This window comes from Trichechus manatus, unplaced genomic scaffold, assembly GCF_000243295.1.
Source record: "Trichechus manatus latirostris isolate Lorelei unplaced genomic scaffold, TriManLat1.0 scaffold00009, whole genome shotgun sequence".
Taxonomy (NCBI): Eukaryota; Metazoa; Chordata; class Mammalia; order Sirenia; family Trichechidae; genus Trichechus; species Trichechus manatus.
The window spans coordinates 18,598,554-18,615,640 of NW_004443945.1; the positions used below are offsets into that span (position 1 = coordinate 18,598,554).

General features: G+C 36.2%; 1 protein-coding gene across 6 annotated transcripts in view; it reads right to left on the reverse strand.

Annotated features, from left to right (window-relative positions):
• VPS13B (vacuolar protein sorting 13 homolog B) overlaps positions 1-17,087 on the reverse strand; it is an 866,934-nt gene that overhangs the window by 261,597 nt on the left and 588,250 nt on the right. For 5 of the 6 annotated variants that reach the window (XM_023726045.1, XM_023726044.1, XM_004370737.2 and 2 more), the window contains exon 34: positions 4,699-5,389. In XM_023726045.1, coding sequence (XP_023581813.1) covers positions 4,699-5,389 — 691 coding nt within the window. Of the gene's footprint in view, positions 1-4,698; positions 5,390-14,339; positions 14,364-17,087 lie in introns of those variants that run through there. The other variant, XM_023726048.1, reaches the window with a different exon arrangement.

Here is a 17,087-nt window from a genome sequence, read left to right on the forward strand (position 1 = left end):
CAAGGGCACCCTTGTGTGTATGTGTGGGTGCGTGCGTGTGTATAGGTGCGCATGTGTGCGCGTGCAGGCACACACGTTATAGCAGCAGTAACATAGGCATTTAAGACTTTAAGCAGCTGATATAACTACATTTCATGACATAAAGGTAAACACACTTGAAATGCATGAAAATACAGAGGTTCTCAGCAGTGAAGCAGAAACTACAAAAAAGAACAAAACAGAAATTTTAGGACTGAAAAATTCGATAGAAATCATCCAACCTGAACAAAAGAGAGAAAAAATATTAAAAAATAATAAACAGAGTTCACGGATCCGTGGGACAACATCTAAAATGTTTAACGTTGGAAGCCTAGAAGGAGAGGAGAAAGAGATTGGTGCAGGAAAAAAAGGCCAAAAACATAAAAGTCCATAAGTTTAGTAAAAACAAATAATCAAACATAAATTTACACAGTCAAGAATTTCAAAGAACCTCAGATGGGATAAATTCAAAGAAACCATGCCCAGACACACCATAATCAACCTTACAGAAAACCAAAGATGAAGAAAAAAAATCTTAAAAGCAGCTAGAGAAGAACAACACATTATATAAAGGGAAACAGTAATTGGAATGACCATGGATTTCTCATCAGAGACCACAGAGGACAGAAAACATTGGAACAACATCTTTAAAGTGCTGAAAGAAATGTCATCCCAGAAATTCTATATCCAGCAAAAAATATCTTTCAGGAAAAAAAAAAAAAAAGACATTCTTAGATGAAGGAAAATGAAGAGAATTCATTGCCAGCAGATCTGCTCTTTAGAAATGATAAAGGAAGCTCTTAAGGTTGATGGGAAATGATACCACTGGGAAACTCTGGAAGCTCAGGAATGAACGAAGGGCACTGGACATGATAAATACCTGAGTAAGTACAAAAGACTAGTTTTTCCCTTTTCAGTTCTTTAAAATATTAAAATCTTTTCTAGTAGGGTTTTCAATGTATTGTTGTTACTGTTAGGTGCCATCAAGTCGATTTCAACTCACAGCAATTCCACGTGACAGAGTAGAACTATCCCATAGAGTTTTCTTGGCCGTAAACTTTACAGAAGCAGATCGCCAGGTCTTCCTCCAGTGGAGCCACCGGGTGGGTTCAAACTGCTGACTTTTCAGTTAGCAGCTGACATCTTAACCATTGCACCACCAGGGCTCCTTTTCAAATTTATGTAGATGTAATATATATGACAATTATAAATGGGGGAAAGTAAAGATGCCTATATGGTTGTAAGGCTTTTATATTTTCTTTGATGTGATGACATATTACCTATAAGTAGATTGTGGAAGTATAGGCATGTATATTGGAAACCACAGAGCAACCACTAAAAAAGATAAAAAAAAAAAAAAAACAGCCAAAAGGCCAATAAACTAAAACAGAATACTAAAAACTATTCTTAATTACAGCTAGAGCTGATACCAATAATAATAATAAATTTAAAGGATAGTCCTATTTCTTTCCTCTGTATCCAAGCAGTTTTTCTTAAACTATCCCTATAACTAATACTAGCTTTTTTAAACTGCTTCTTCTGATTTAAAAATTACATCTTCTTACTAAATTCATTGATTTCACAGCCCTACATGCCATTAATCTTTACACTGTTCTAAACTTTCATCATTAATCATAAGTATGATTATTAAATGAAGAGAAGTATCTGAAAGCAGAAACTGGATTTTATTTATACTGGTTCCTCAGCATCTTGTACTCGTCTGATAAAGAGCCGATATTCAAACATTATTCGCAAAGACTGTCTCAATGTGGAAATGAAAGCACAATAGGAATAAAAGTTTCATTGTATAATAATAAACCAAACTAATTATACAAAACAGTAGAGTAAGAATGATTTTAAAACCATGTTGACTAATTTAAAGCAGCCACCTTGAGAAATTATACCTATATTCCAACAACATTCAGAGGATTTTTGTATTTGCTTTCAGCTCTTTGTTACAATCTCCTGAATATGTCAAATAAAACCAAATCTTCACACTGTAATGGCAAAAATATTTCAATCCTTCTAGAATCACCCAGAGCCATGCTTTAATAATAAATGAGGTTAATAATCAAGTGGCTCTTATTATTTTTAGGGCTCTAATGAATCATAGTATCAAAATGTCTGAGACAGCCACGGCCTTAGAGGTGTCCTATGCATGGGTTCTTTTACAACATTCTCACTAGTCCCCTCATTAACTGATGAGCTCAGTAAAATCTTTGAGACATGTTCATTTTATATTTATATTAGAATTATGATTTTACCTTTTTTGAAAAATTACCCTTTAATACAATAAGTCTTTTTAAAGAGTGAAACAAAATCCTTTGTTTGTGTTCTGTATGATTTCCATATAAAGCATCATGAACACATGTGATAATGGTTCACATAGCCGGACTATATGAAGAAGAATGCAGCATCAGGGTTGGAAGAAGACTCATTAATAACCTGTGTTATGCAGATGACACCACCTTGCTTGCTGAAAATGAAGAGGAGTTGAAGCACTTACTGATGAAGATCAAAGACTACAGTCTTCAGTACGGATTATACCTTAACAAAAAGAAAACTAAAATCCTCACAACTGGAAAAATAAGCAACATCATGATAAATGGAAAAAAGATTGAAGTTGTCAAGGATTTCATTTTACTTGGAGGCACAATCAATGCCCAGGGAAGCAGCAGTCCAGAAACCAAATGATGTACTGCACTGGGCAAATATGCTGCAGAAGACCTCTTTTTAAAGTGTTGAAAAGCAAAGACATCACCTTGAGGACTAAGGTGCACCTGACCCAAGGCATGGTATTTTTAATTGCCTCATATGCATGTGAAAGCTGGACAATGAATAAGGAAGACCAAAGAAGAATACTGAATATATCAGGGGCTACGAGAAGAACAAACAAATCTGTCTTAGAAGAAGTACAGCCAGAATGCTCCTTAGAAGCCAGGATAGCAAGACTTCGTCTCACATACTTTGGACATATTATCAGGAGGGACCAGTCTCTGGAAAAGGACATCATTCTTGGTAAAGTAGAGGGGCAGCAAAAAAGGGGAAGACCTTCAACAAGATGGACTGATACAGTGGTTGCAACAATGGACTCAAACATAGCAACGATTGTGAGGATGGTGCAGGACCGGGCAGTGCTTCATTTTGTCGTACACAGAGCTGCTGTAAGTTAGAACCGATTCGATGGCACCTAACAAAAACAGTAACAGTTTATGACTTGCAAAGAAAAAAATAAAAAACTGCAAGTCACATTGTGCTAGAATTTTTTTTACAATCAAAGAAAACTCTGTAACTCCATAATAACCTCAGGCGTGTCTAAAATGCTGAAATGGAGCAATCATTGAGATGGACATATAAGTTAAAAGTGCTACTGACTGGATACCGCTTAAATTACCTTATATAGAAAAAAGATTAATTTTAATTTCTGAGGTGCAAATATACCCACCATGACTGATTTCAATTTTAATAACTGCCTTGCAAAAGTTCCTGAAAATTTAATAGCTGGCTCTTGTGAGTCAGTATGAGCCAGTCAGGCAGTCTAGGAAGTAAGTCTAGGTTATTCCTCCTTAGCAACTGGTCAGTTAATCCCTTTCTAAAGCAGTGGACTTGCACTAAACCTCAGCAAGGGCCTAGGGCTCCTTTGATCCTCCTTCCCTTGGGCTGAATGCTGATCCCTACATCTGCCACTTCCTCTCTACCTTCCTGATATGTAAAATGCCTCTCCTTAATGCCAAGTGTATATCAGCCTGACTTCCAGATTAGACCAATTCTCCAAATGCCTCCCTGCTAGTTTCCATCTACTACAGGTAGGACCATCTGCCATCAATAAAATATCTGAATTATAACTGGGCTTCCTAGGGCCCTCTTTGAAATCAGAGTCTTCAATGACCCAGCTACCCTCTCCAACCTTTCCCGCCAACTATCCAATTCTAAATTAACTCAGTGAAAAGGCACCTCCTTCATACCTTGTTTGTCCTTCCTTTCCACTGGCCCTTGTTACTTAGGAGGCAGTATGTTCTAAATCTGAATCCCTGCTCACTTTCCTAGTATCAACAGGCAACATGCTTCAGAAGTTCCATGTAATTACTGTAATACAGGATGCTGGTTATAAGGAAAGTATGGATGGGGCAGCAAGAACCAGTTGGCTAAGACCACTAATAAATGTGTCCATTGTAGATGTATAAAAATCTTTAAATTATCTTACTTTATTAATAAACCTTCTCAATTACATTTAATATTATGTTGTTATAGGAAGATGATAAGATCAAAAACAATACCAAAACATCTTCTAGGAGTTTTTTTTTTTTTTTTTATAAATATGAACAGCTGCATTAACAGGGAAAGCATATACATAGGCCCTTAAAAAAAAAAAAGAAAAAAAAAAGCTACACTTCTCAATCACTAGAATTGTTAAGCACCTATATAGCCAAGAAAGAGTCCTTCCTTCAGGATCTCTTGAAAAAAAAAAAGAATCTTCTGAGGTACAGTAAGAATGCTTAAGGCTAAATCTCAATACATTTCAAACATATATTAAGCATGATGAAGCATGGGACATGAACTTCACATATTCTGTAAAGGAAAGGTGACTTGTCTGGTCTGCCAACTGTTTTCTGTTTAATTAATCTTAAAACTTTGAGAAGAAAACATTAAGTAGTGGTCTAGTTGTTTGAAAGCTCTTACCTGTACATTTGTAATCAGAAGCTACCCCTTTAAGCACAGCATCAAAAATGGATACTTCCACTCGCTGCTTTCTGTGGTGGCAACTCAGCAGTAAGGAAGGCTGAGACACAATAAAATACAGAAAAGGTTCGAGTTGTAAGTCTCCGGTTCCTCTTCGTCCAGGCTGCCGAACGATAGTTACACCAAGTGCCTGTCTAGCAGATGACCTTGTGGATGCATGAAGACTTTCAAGAGAGAGAACTCCTACTTTTTTCCCTGATGGGAATGAAATGCTACTGCTTAAGAGATCTTCTGCTGTCACTGTGGAAATACACGTCTGGTTGGGCTTAGAAACATCTTCTGAATCAACTTCCAGGAGATTTAATGAACTCTTGCTTGTTTTTTCATTATCCTTCTGTTCCTGTGACTTAGATTTGGGTAAGGCTGTACAGGAATATGTCATTAGTGAGATTCTACTGGCAGTAATAAATATGTCAAAGGGAATAAAATTTAGATTTTTTACAATTGATGACTGGCGTGAGGGACGGGCAATGCGATGTTGACTGGTACCACTGTGCTGCTCTATTTGCACAATTCTGATTTTAACACTGTCGCTGCCAATTCCACTATCCTGGGCACCACTGTACCGAGATGAGGTTTCAGCCATGCCTCCATCAAATGTATCCATTTTTTTCTGTTCTTGTTTAGAGATCTATAGGGAAAAACAAAATATTTCAAACTGGTTACATTGCAAGTGTTACTATATAAACAATGCTATATAAACATGTTGCTAAAAAGAGAATTTAAAAAATATGTCTTGGGTAACTTGTAACAGGCTAAACATAAAAAAACAAAGTAAGTGTCCACTCCAAAAAAAAAAAAATTTTTTTTCACCTTAAAATGGCAAGGAAATACTTGACAAAAAAAGCATCAAATATGCATTTCTACCATCAAAATAGACTTCTCAATGTCAGATTTTCTTTGCAGTAATACAAAGTTACAGATAAACAGATATGCTTCTTTAAAGAATTATATTAGTATTCTTTACCATCACATTCCAAGTAGTACCATGAAATCTTTCTAAATAATGATTACTGTTGGTTGAAATTATATTTTAGTTAGGCATAGTTTACACTATGTTGTTACTCTTGTTACTCGAAAACTGATTTATAGGTTTTTGGAGAGTATGAAAGAGAGGGAAAAGTCAGCAGTTCTAAATTGTGAAGGACAAAGAAAAGTAAACTAAACTAAATCTATGCCATTCAAAAAGATGCTTGAAATGGGGTAAAGGTAAGTGATCAAGTAAAACATAAGTAATCAAAGCCCTTGAAGGCAGATTTTTCCTTTATGCACTAAAGGCTATTTGTTCTCAAAATTTCCCATCCAATGACTGTCTGTGTAGAGAACAAAGAACATCTTGGTGGCAGTAACAGTCACGATCACCTAGGCAGCACAACTCCAAGACTTTCAGTTGGATTCGTTGTTCCCATTTCTTAGGTATTCCAACCCTGTGAGGGGGTACTGCTATCCTGATCATACAGCTGAGGAAACTGAGGCTTAAAGAGATTAATCAATAAGTCTAAGGTCTGACAGCTAGTTGGCTATGAGGAGGAGTACCATGCTAGTATTCCCAGAATACTATACTGCTTGTCACATGACAAAGCTTAATATACTGTGTGTTGACTGACTGAATGCACAAATTTAACAAAACATTTAGTAAAGTAAAAATAATTAAGCAAATTTTTATCAATAAAAATTTCAAATATACCTCCAAATCCATTACCAACTAGGAGTTCTCAAGTAACATGTGAAAAAGTAATAAAGTCAGGTTTGTAAGTAGTACAGGATTTACTGCCCACATCTTGAGGCATTCCTAGCCAAATATCTGTATGCAGAAAAACTTAAAAAATCCTTTGAGCCTCATGGCAAACTCAAATCAAGAACTCAAGCTTTATATAATAGTTTCATTCTCTCAATCAGGAAAGACCACCACAATTAACTACATGACACTATACTTTCTATGCAGAGAGTATTATATATTTTCTTCTTCTAATTTACAGGTTTATATTTAAAATCTAGTCTCTCCTTCTTTAAAGTGAATTAAGTGTTCCTTATATGTGTTAACACGGAAGAACAAACCACCGTAGAGACAGATAAAGAAATTTCATGTTCAGCCTTATTACATGTTGAGATTGGCACATTAGACTCTCGCGAATGTCAAGTGGTGTGATCTTGAGATATAAGTAACCAGCAGGGGCACGATGGCAGCTATCAGCTCAGGTCACACGGGTTACTGAACAGAAGTCAGATGGTAACTAATTCTAGTCACTACTGAGCCAAATGGAATTTGAACCAATGACCCAGAAAGGAAAGACTCTGACTCTCACTGAACAAAAAAAGTACAACTTTCCAGTACTAGAAGAGTAAATACTTAGAACTGGGTTAAAAGTCAAGATTACTTCCATTTTTCTACATTTCCAAACTATTTGTAAAACTGAAATAAATAAGCCGATGATTTATGAGACATATTTAAAAATCCACTGGTTTGTCATAAGTCCGCTGCAGAATTGCCTATATACTTAAAGAGTATTTGGCCTGCTATTGAGAAAGTTTTACAATTAGTTATGTGTGCTAGACCGTAAACCTGGGTATCAATTTACCACTCCTTTGTGGAGAAAAAAAAGTTCACAATGTAATAACTCTGAAAATAACTTTAGCTTTATTATTGTCCAAGAAGACTAATAGTTTAAGTTGTCAAAAATAGTAATATCAGCTTGCTGTGAGGGCAGCAGAAGCATGTATCTCTGGGCAGTGCTGTTACATCAGCTCTCCCACTCTTTACCTAACTCATTTAAAATGAACAATAAAGTTTTCTTTAATTAGCTACTGGTGTGCATTAACATGATCATGATTAAACCATAAAAACCAACTGTACGTTACTCTGGTCCCCTATTCCATATGTTTTGAATTATTCTGTTTGAAAATGTACTTTGCGTCCCTTTTCAAAGTTCGACCTTCTGCTTTCAGAGAATTAAATGCATATTACTATAGTGAAGAAGATAATGTTTCAGACCTCCAGGCATATATTAAACACACTGGCAGCACTTGAGACAAAATGCTTTACTTATTAGATACTTCCTATTCTAAACAGTGTCATCAAAGGCTAAAAACAAAATCCATATAAAAGCTGCACAATGCTTCCACACAGAACCTGTGCCAAAATCCCTGTACTTTCCAACTAATGAGGAAAGGATGTGTACTCTTAACATATGAATGTAAGATTTTCCAAGCATTCACTTTAGGAAACTGGGCTATTGATTCCATATGGCTTCTGTTAAATGAAACTGTATTGGTAAAATAACCTTTAAGATATCTGGCATGATAACTATAATTAAACAATATTCAAAGGACTAAAACAAAAGGGAATTTGGTTCCACAATGGCTAATTAAAATAAAATGAAAAAAAAAAACACAGCATGCCATCTATCAAGATAAATTGTTATTGTTTAAGAACTATTTAAATACTGTTAAAATATACTTTCAGATAAAATCTGAAAGAGCTGGAAAAATATTTGTGGCTTAAAAATGGATAGTTTGGTGAAGAAAAAAGTATAGGACTCTGAAATTTTATGCGGAGATAACAGCTTTAAAGCCTTGAGCACAACCAGATGGTACTTAAATCAGAGGAACTCTACAGCTTCACTGTCAATGGGTTTCAATATGAGAAGGTTTTCAATAGCTACGCAAACATGTCAAGTTGATAGTTTACTTCTTAGATCATTTCAGCGCATCTTCCCATCCTTTCACAGCTATATATGGTACAGATACTACCCACCCTGGAAAAGGTGCAGAAAGCTGTACTAGTAGCTAGGGAACTGCAGCTAATTCCTCCTTTTAATGTATGGGGATACAAAAACCCGTTGCCATCAAGTCGATTTTGACTCACAGTGACCCTACAGGACAGAGTTGAGCTGCCCCATAGGGTTTCCAAGGAGCACCTGGTGGATTTGAACTGCCAACCTTTTGGTTAGCAGCCATAGCTCTTAACCACTACACCACCAGGACTTCCTGTAGGGAAAGGTAAGTTTATTAGCGGACCTGGAGTCTGATAAGAGGCTAAGAGCCATAGCATTAAGGGAGGAGTGGTTAAAACCACACTTGTGGAAGGGGACAATACCAAAGAATGCATTAAAATAATTTCAAATGAAACTAATTAGATGTTCTTAAATAGCATTTTGGAATGGGGAAAGGCAAGCTTGATTGAAACTTCTTATTCAGTCCTATCAACATTTTATGAGCATATTCAAAAGTCAGCCTCATTAATAAAAATATTGCAAATAAATGGACATTTAATTTTTAAACAAAAATATGTGAAAATCAACCTCTTGAGAACTAACAAGGACTAAAACAAATACTTTTTGTTTTAATGGCTGACAAGAAAGGCAATTCAGCATCTATTCTATAACATTATTTCCTTTCTTTGTCTTTTTAAGAAAAACTTAACTGTACAACAAACATAAGCACATCCACATCTTTTCACCTTCTTATCATAATTATGGTTATATAGCAGCAACTCTGAAATAATATTTCTAACATATAACAGTCATACTTTAACTTTGATCAAAATATCTTTTGCCAATCATGAGGTCATTTTTCATATCATACAAATTACAAAAAAGTGTGAAACCACAAAATCAAAGTGACAATCACATCCGTATATCACTGTGACATTAATCCTAATTTTATTGCCCTTGCTAAAATGTGGTTGCGTTTTCAAAGAAGTAAACATCTTGTCTTTCTTATGAAATCAAATATTGGTTATAGTATTTTAATGGTTTCACACACTGGAATTACAAAGGAGAACTTATATAACTTGAAAAAATTATGTGTCTTATTGTCTAGACATTTGCAAACACTTCTATCTGTATCTGTTAGAAGTTGCTTGCTTTGGGATGGGGTGGATTTGTGTTGCTGGGAGAGGCTGTTGTATGCCTTTAACACAGTGATAGTTTACACTGGAAACTCTGCATAAAGAGCACAGTTTTGTAACAATCAGAAATAGTCTATTCCAATCTTGTAAATTAATTTAATCAAGGAAACAACAACAACAACAAAATGTTTTAAGCCTCAAATTTCCTGTGATGTCACTATTATACTTCATAAACTTTTATCATTTTTAGATGAACTACCATCTCAACTCAGTGATGTGCTAGGTGAAATTTATCTTAGCACATTAACTTAAATAAAAAAGCATTGTAAAGACTAAACTGACTTCACTATGAAACATCTCCTTCAGTGTCTCCAATCACTTTTACTTTTGATTTAAAAAAAGAAACTTGAACAATACTGTATGCACTTGGGTACTACAGATACAGAGTGCTAGAAAACAAGGGCTTTTTATATTTTATTTCTCTAAACCAAATGTTATACAAGATCCTACATAATATAATTGTTCCTGGTTGGATGGCAAAAAAAAAAAACTTTTCACAATACTGCAGTAATTATGCAAAACAGCAGAATTAACAATACCCATCACTGCTTAACAGATAGAATGGTAAAGAGTACTATAGTTTCAAGTTTTCCCTTTCATGAAGTTACTTTTCCGGCTCTTTGAAGTAACAGTATGAGGCCACTACTGCCGGCTAAGTATCAGTATGAATATTCACATTTAAAGACCAGTGCTAACTGCAATAAAAGCAGCATGGAGATAGTTCAGTCAAGGTTGTGTTTTACTGCAGTCTGTGTTTGGTCTGTTGTTCTAGTTTAAGTTGTAAATCACAAAAAAGGACCAGGACTAGTGCTAAACTCACTATAATACCTATATTAGAATCAATGCCTATTTCAATATGACAAACCAAAAAAACCCAAAAAGGTATATACACTGACCTACACACACACGTAAGCTCAAATCCTACTGAGATTTTTATCTGCAATGTTGACCTTCAGACTTATGTTTTTCAATCTCCCTGTATACATATATGATTTCACAGCATAACCTTATTTGCAAGTGCTTCTAAGTTCATGAAAAAAAATTAGTTCCAGGCAAAATTTTGCACAGTCTTAACTCAGAAACAAGTTCTCATTCACTCTCACCCTTTCTCTACATCTCTTACATATAAAATCGAAATAGGTTGATCATTTTTGTTCAAGGAGACTAGATCTAATTGATTTATACTAGCTTCAGAGTTTAATTTTGACTTGTTTGCTTTTTGTAATGAATTCACTTTTTAAAAAATAAAACTTGACACATTCCGGGAACTTGGACCTTACCCAAAACAGATGTCTCTACATCAGAAACAACAACCTGCTTTAAAATGGTCACGATGTTAATTCTTAAAAAGTGGCTACTGTGTATACAAAGCAACTACGCTTCATGATGATGAGATCCTAAATTCATTCCACTGATGTCAATGTGGAAACCACTTTGTCCCATGGCTGCTTAAAGATTTTCAGTAGGATTAAATCAGCTGCAAGTCCTCATTATATGAGGGTTTACAATTGTGTCTGAGTTGGAGTCTGTTTCTCATAGAAGTTTACTCAGACTGACTTAGATTGGCTCCTTAGAGCTACTCTTATTTTACTGGAAACAACTGTATCACATCAGCCATTCTCATAAACTTCCCGTAAGACTGAATCAGCCCTGATCCTGAAGCAGATGAAAGTTTACCGAGCCTATGCATTCTCTTAAGAATCACAGAAAAGCTTGCATTTAGTTTGTGCGGTAATGCAGAAGTAGAATGTGCTTAACTATTTCAAGGGGCCTACCCTTGCAACTATGAACTGAATTTTCTGATAAGAAAACTAGAGTTGAACTTGGAAATATTTCCATGGACAAAAATCTTCACAAATCCTTATCTGATTATTTTACCACACACACTCCTTCAAAGAAACTACACAGGGCTTATGGAAATTAAGCAAGAAAGCACATGCTTTTAAAATGAAATTTTCCCCAATATTCAGTACAAGTTGAAAAATGATGAAAATGGTTCAAGTATATCCATAATTAACTTTATGCAGAAGCTGGGTTTTATTGTCTAACAGAATTTAGTTATTTAACAAACATATTGAACTGCTTTTCATTATTATATATTCTCTTTACTAAACCTAAACAAAACTGGTTCAGTTAACTGTAGATTCTCTTCAAAGTAAATCTGAATCTCAGTATTCTCTACTACGCACCTTATTTTTTTTTAATCCATTAAGATATTACAGAATAGAGGGTCATCTGCAAACTTTTATTAGCCACCCTTTAACTTCAGGAGCCACATATATTGATTCTTTCTCTGTGTCACGAGTTATCAATACCTTAAAAAGTTATAATCCAACAGACCTGAAACGCTAAATGGTCAAGATGTTAGAGGAAAATATTTGTTCATGCCCTGCAGGTGATTCTTCTTTTCCACTAGAAGAATTTTGTTCTTCTCTGCTACCTCATAAAAATCATCACTAAGCCAAAATGACTTCCCACACAAGTTGCTTTGATCATATTTTCTTCCTTCAATCCTTCAAAACTTGAACTGTTCTCTAAATCAGGCAAATATTCTTAACAATAGCAGCTAGCCCCACTCCATCAGTAAATTTTCATTTGCCGATATGTCCCAAGTAATTCTAGCTGTTCTAAGAAATCCAGCCTATACCATAAGCTTGGATATTTCCAGTCCTATGGGACTGCTTGGATTAAAGTTTAAAAGTTAAAAAGAAGATGGAAATTTTCTCCTCCCAAATATTAAACATCACCCTACAGACATTAAAGTAGTAATCAAGTCTCGAAACTGCTGAGAAGTCTTTCTCAAATAACTATGAATTAAAAAATAAATTTTCATTACAGCTAGTATGATTACTAGCTGCTCTTACTATCAGAGAATCTTTGTTAATGCTAAATTTTGGGCGATCACAATAATATTAACAAATGAGTACCATTAAAGATGAATGCTCTTAGCCTTTAAAACTTACCGACATCTCTCTAAACCAGTTAAGGAATAAACAGTTTCTATTTTTTTTAAATATTATTTTCAGGTAACATTCACTTTAGTATGGTTAATGTCTGGACTTCAGTTATAATCGTTTTATTGGGATAAAATGTTTCTGGAGCTTCTTGAAGACAGGGCCAATGTCAAATTACTAGCAAAATGTTAAAATGAAATTTTATTTCAAATTCATTCATTCAATAAATTCTTATTAAGCATTTACTGTGTTGTAGGCACTGACTGGGATACAGCAGAAACAAAGTGTCTTGTGAAGTTTAGATTCTAGTGGGGAAGTCAGATAATAAGCAGACTTATATATATATATCACACATACTAAGTAGTTGCTGATGGATTGGATACTGGGTATCGTGAGACAAAGACAGAAGTAAAAAACGATTTAACGTTCTTTGGCCTGAGCAACTACAAGAATGAAGATAATTTCCAGGCTCTGAAACCAACGGAAATGGTGTTCTGGGGCTGGGCTTAATCCTCATTCTGGGCTAACACTTGGGGAACAGAGAAATGGGCCAAGACTTGGAGTCACTGGTGAATCATGCCACAATGCTCAGAAAATGAAGTGAATGAGGAGTAGAATATTTCTTGGGAGGACATTTTTGCCCTGGAAGAGCTGGGATTGATAGAATATTTTTGATTTAACTTGGAAAAGGGGAAAAGGAGAGTGAGCTGTGCTCTTATAAGACCTTCATATTTCTAACTGGCTACTGAGCATTTCTACTTGGAGGTGCCATTATCAATATCACAAACAACACATCTAAAACCGCATCACCGTTAACATTTAAAAAAAAGTCTTTTCCCAAATATGCCACCTCTCCACCTTTACTTTTTTTTTTTAATTTTTGCTCTCTTGAAAGTTTCAAATATTAAATATACCCTCCTAGTCCCCATCAAATATTGCTGGTCATTCCTTCATTTTACTAATTACCCTTTTCTTTTTTTTAAATTCTCACTGGCCCTCCCCTCCCTATACTAGCCAATTGCAAGAGTTCCTTGATTAGTTTCTTTCACTCATCTCTCCCTTTCCTAATCTATCCATATGGTGCTGCCATATTACTCTTGTCAAAACACTTTCAACATTTACTTATAAACATTTGTCCCACTAGAATGTCAGGCTCATGAAAACAGAGTGTTTTTTTTTTCCTTTAGTGTTTTGTTCTCTGCTGTATCATCAGCACCTAGAACACGCAGTCAATAAATTTTTACTTAATGCATGAATTAAGGAAGGAAGAAATGAACTGAGTCATTTGCAAGGTACTTGTTTAGGTTCCTGGGTGGACAAATAGGTGTAAGAATCAGTTGAACTTAGAGCCTACTTCTAGGTTAGAGTCATGCCCATTTATTAAGTACATTTTCAGGAGATATTTGAATAAGGACCTAAAGATGCCAGGATTTGGACTTGGCATATAAGCATTGGTGGAAATGGCAGTAAGAACACTTGCGGTTGAGAGAACCATGTAAACCAAAAAAAGACAAAAGACAAAAAAGAGCAAAGGTAAATGTATGAAGAAGAAAATGTCCTATCTGACTCAAATGAATGGAATGTTAATGGAAACACTGGACTATGAGGTTGGGAAGGCAAAATAAAGCCAGATTATACAGAGCCTTTGGTGGCAGGTTAAGAATCTTGAATTCTTAGTTTTTATGCCAATCTTCCCCAAAGGAGGTCTTTCTGCCCACCTGAATCTGAATCACCTAGGGCACCTGGAAAAAAAAAAAAAAAAAAAGATTCTCACTTCCCAGGTCAGAAGCATCTTAACTGAAGGTGATACTACTGGCCATCAGAACTTGTAACAAACTTCCCATTAATTCTTATGCACGCTAATGTTTGAGAAACATTGCACTAGGCAATGGGAAGATACAAGAAGGTTCTAAGCCAAAAATATACAATTAAAATGATGCTTGAGAAAAATCAATGTGATAAAAACGTGCAGCGGGGAGTAAGAAATTAGAGAAGAGAGAGACTGCAGGTAGCACCTCCAGTTTGAAAGGAATTGGCTAGATAACAATTAACGGGGATCTACAATAAAACAATGTACAAAGTGGTGGGCCTCAGGAGATGAATGAGAGAGATCTTATTTGATTACTTTAGCTCAGAATCTAGTCATGGCAGACCACTGCCTACTCAATAATTTAACCTACATTCTGGGACTTCCTCTCTATCCCACCCCTCACGACTCTAAATTCTCCATTCTGGAACTTCACATTCACATTCCTGCATCCATACCTTTATTCATGCTGTTTTCTCAGCATGGAATGTCCTCCTTCTTAAGAGTTCATTTCTGCTGTGAAGCCTTAGCCTTATTTGAGCCCACAGTAACTTCCCTCTCCCCCGGAGTCCTATACAGCACACACAATCTCTATCACTTATCTGGCACTTAGCATATGCTATCTTCTATTGTTATTTTTTTAAGTCCTTATACTCAATCTAGCTGCAGGCTTCTTAAGTTCAGGAACATGTCACATCTATTTTTGAAAATCCTGTGCACAAAACAAGTACTAGATAAGAACTTGTGGTTGACACTGATGGTGATAAAGATGGCAACGATGATAACCTAACGAGATGATCCCTGATATTCTCTAAAGCAACAATACCGATGTAGTAATCACTTACTGGATATTTAATATCTGTCGAACACTTTTCTATGTGCACCACACGTATCAGCTCATTTAATACTCAATATAGTTACTATTATAATATAGTAACTATAGTATAGTTACTATTATAGTTACTAGTATAGTTCCAAGGTCCCTGGGTGATGCAAAAGGTTAAGTGCTCAACTACTAGCTGAAAGGTTGGTAGTTTGAACCAACCCACTGGCACCTTGGAAGACAGGCATGGAAATCTGCTTCTGAAGGGTCACAGCCTTGAAAACCCTATGGAGCAGTTCTATGCTGTACAAAAGGGGCCATCATGAGTTGAAATTGACTCCACGGCAACTAACAACAAATTTGACTCCAGAGCTGATTTTTAAATCATAATCTACACAGTCCCTCTCTCAGACCTTATTTGTTTCTTCTATAATTTTTACCACAATTTGCAATTTTTAAAATTTTTGTTGTTGTTGCTGTTAGTATGTCTCCCTACTAGATGATAGGAACCCTGCTGGTGCAGTAGTTGAGCATTTGGCTGCTAACCAAAAGCTTGGCAGCTCAAATCTACCAGCTGCTCCTTGAAAACCCTATGCAGCAGTTCTACTCTGTCCTATGGGGTTGCAGTGAGTCAGAATCAACTCGGCAGCAACGGGTTTTTAGGTTTAACTAGACGGTAAGTCCATAATTGCAGGGACTAATTAATCTTGTTCATGGTCACATCCCTAGTGCTGGGCACACAGTGGATGCTCCATAAATATATGCTTTGTGAATGCATGCACACATGAAACCACGAATAAATGAAAAAGAAAAAGGGAGCAAGAAAGAGGAGTCGATGAGTGAAGTAATATCTAAGGGAGCTAGGGAGTTTTGTTTTGTTTTTTTTTTTTTTTTAATTACTGCAGATTTCAGACAGATGGCTTCCCAGAGAAAGCCTCCATCAATATATGAATGCATTTTAAAAGGCTGAAAGGAAAAATCCATTTGCAAGGTCCTGGGACCAGGTGTCTCTATTTTAGCATATCATTGTCTTCAAGAACAGGAAGCAGAGCTTGGAGATAGAGCACTGCACTAGGAAGCTGAAGACCTGGCTGAGTTCCACACTTTCCACTAAGTCACACCTGTGTGTAGCTATGTGGGAAGAAACGGCCTTTGTTCACAGCTTTCCTTTTGTTGACAGGGACTTTAAATGTGATAATCTAGGCCAAACTCAAATTCTCAGTTCAATGCACTGGAATCATAGTTTGTTAGGGCTGGAGGTTCTGGAGCTCATTGTTTCCAGAGACGTTCAAACTACTTTTTTAGCTACAGTACTTGTCATGGATTGAATTATGTCCCCCCAAAAATGTGTGTTATCAATTTGGCCTGGCCATGATTCCTGGTATTGTGTGGTTTTCCTGTATGTTGTAAATCCTGCCTCTATGATGTTAATGAGGGAGGATGGGTGGCAGTTGTGTTAGTAAGGCAGGACTCAGTGTACAAGATTGGATTGTATCCTGAGGCAATGTCTTGAGATATAAAAGACAGAAGTAAGCAGAGAGACAGGGGGACCTCATACCATCAAGAAAGCAGTGCCAGGAGCAGAGCGCGTCCTTTGGACCAGGGTCCCTGCGCCGAGGAGCCCCTAGTCTGGGGGAACACTGATGAGAAGGCTGAGAGAGAGAAAGCCTTCCCCTGGAGCTGACACCCTGAATTTGGACTTTTAGCCTACTTTACTGTAAGGAAATAAACTTCTCTTTGTTAAAACCATCCACTTGTGGTATTTCTGCTATACCAGCACTGGATGACTAAGACAGTACTCTTTCTCTCTTTCTTCAAAGAAAATCTTATGTGGGG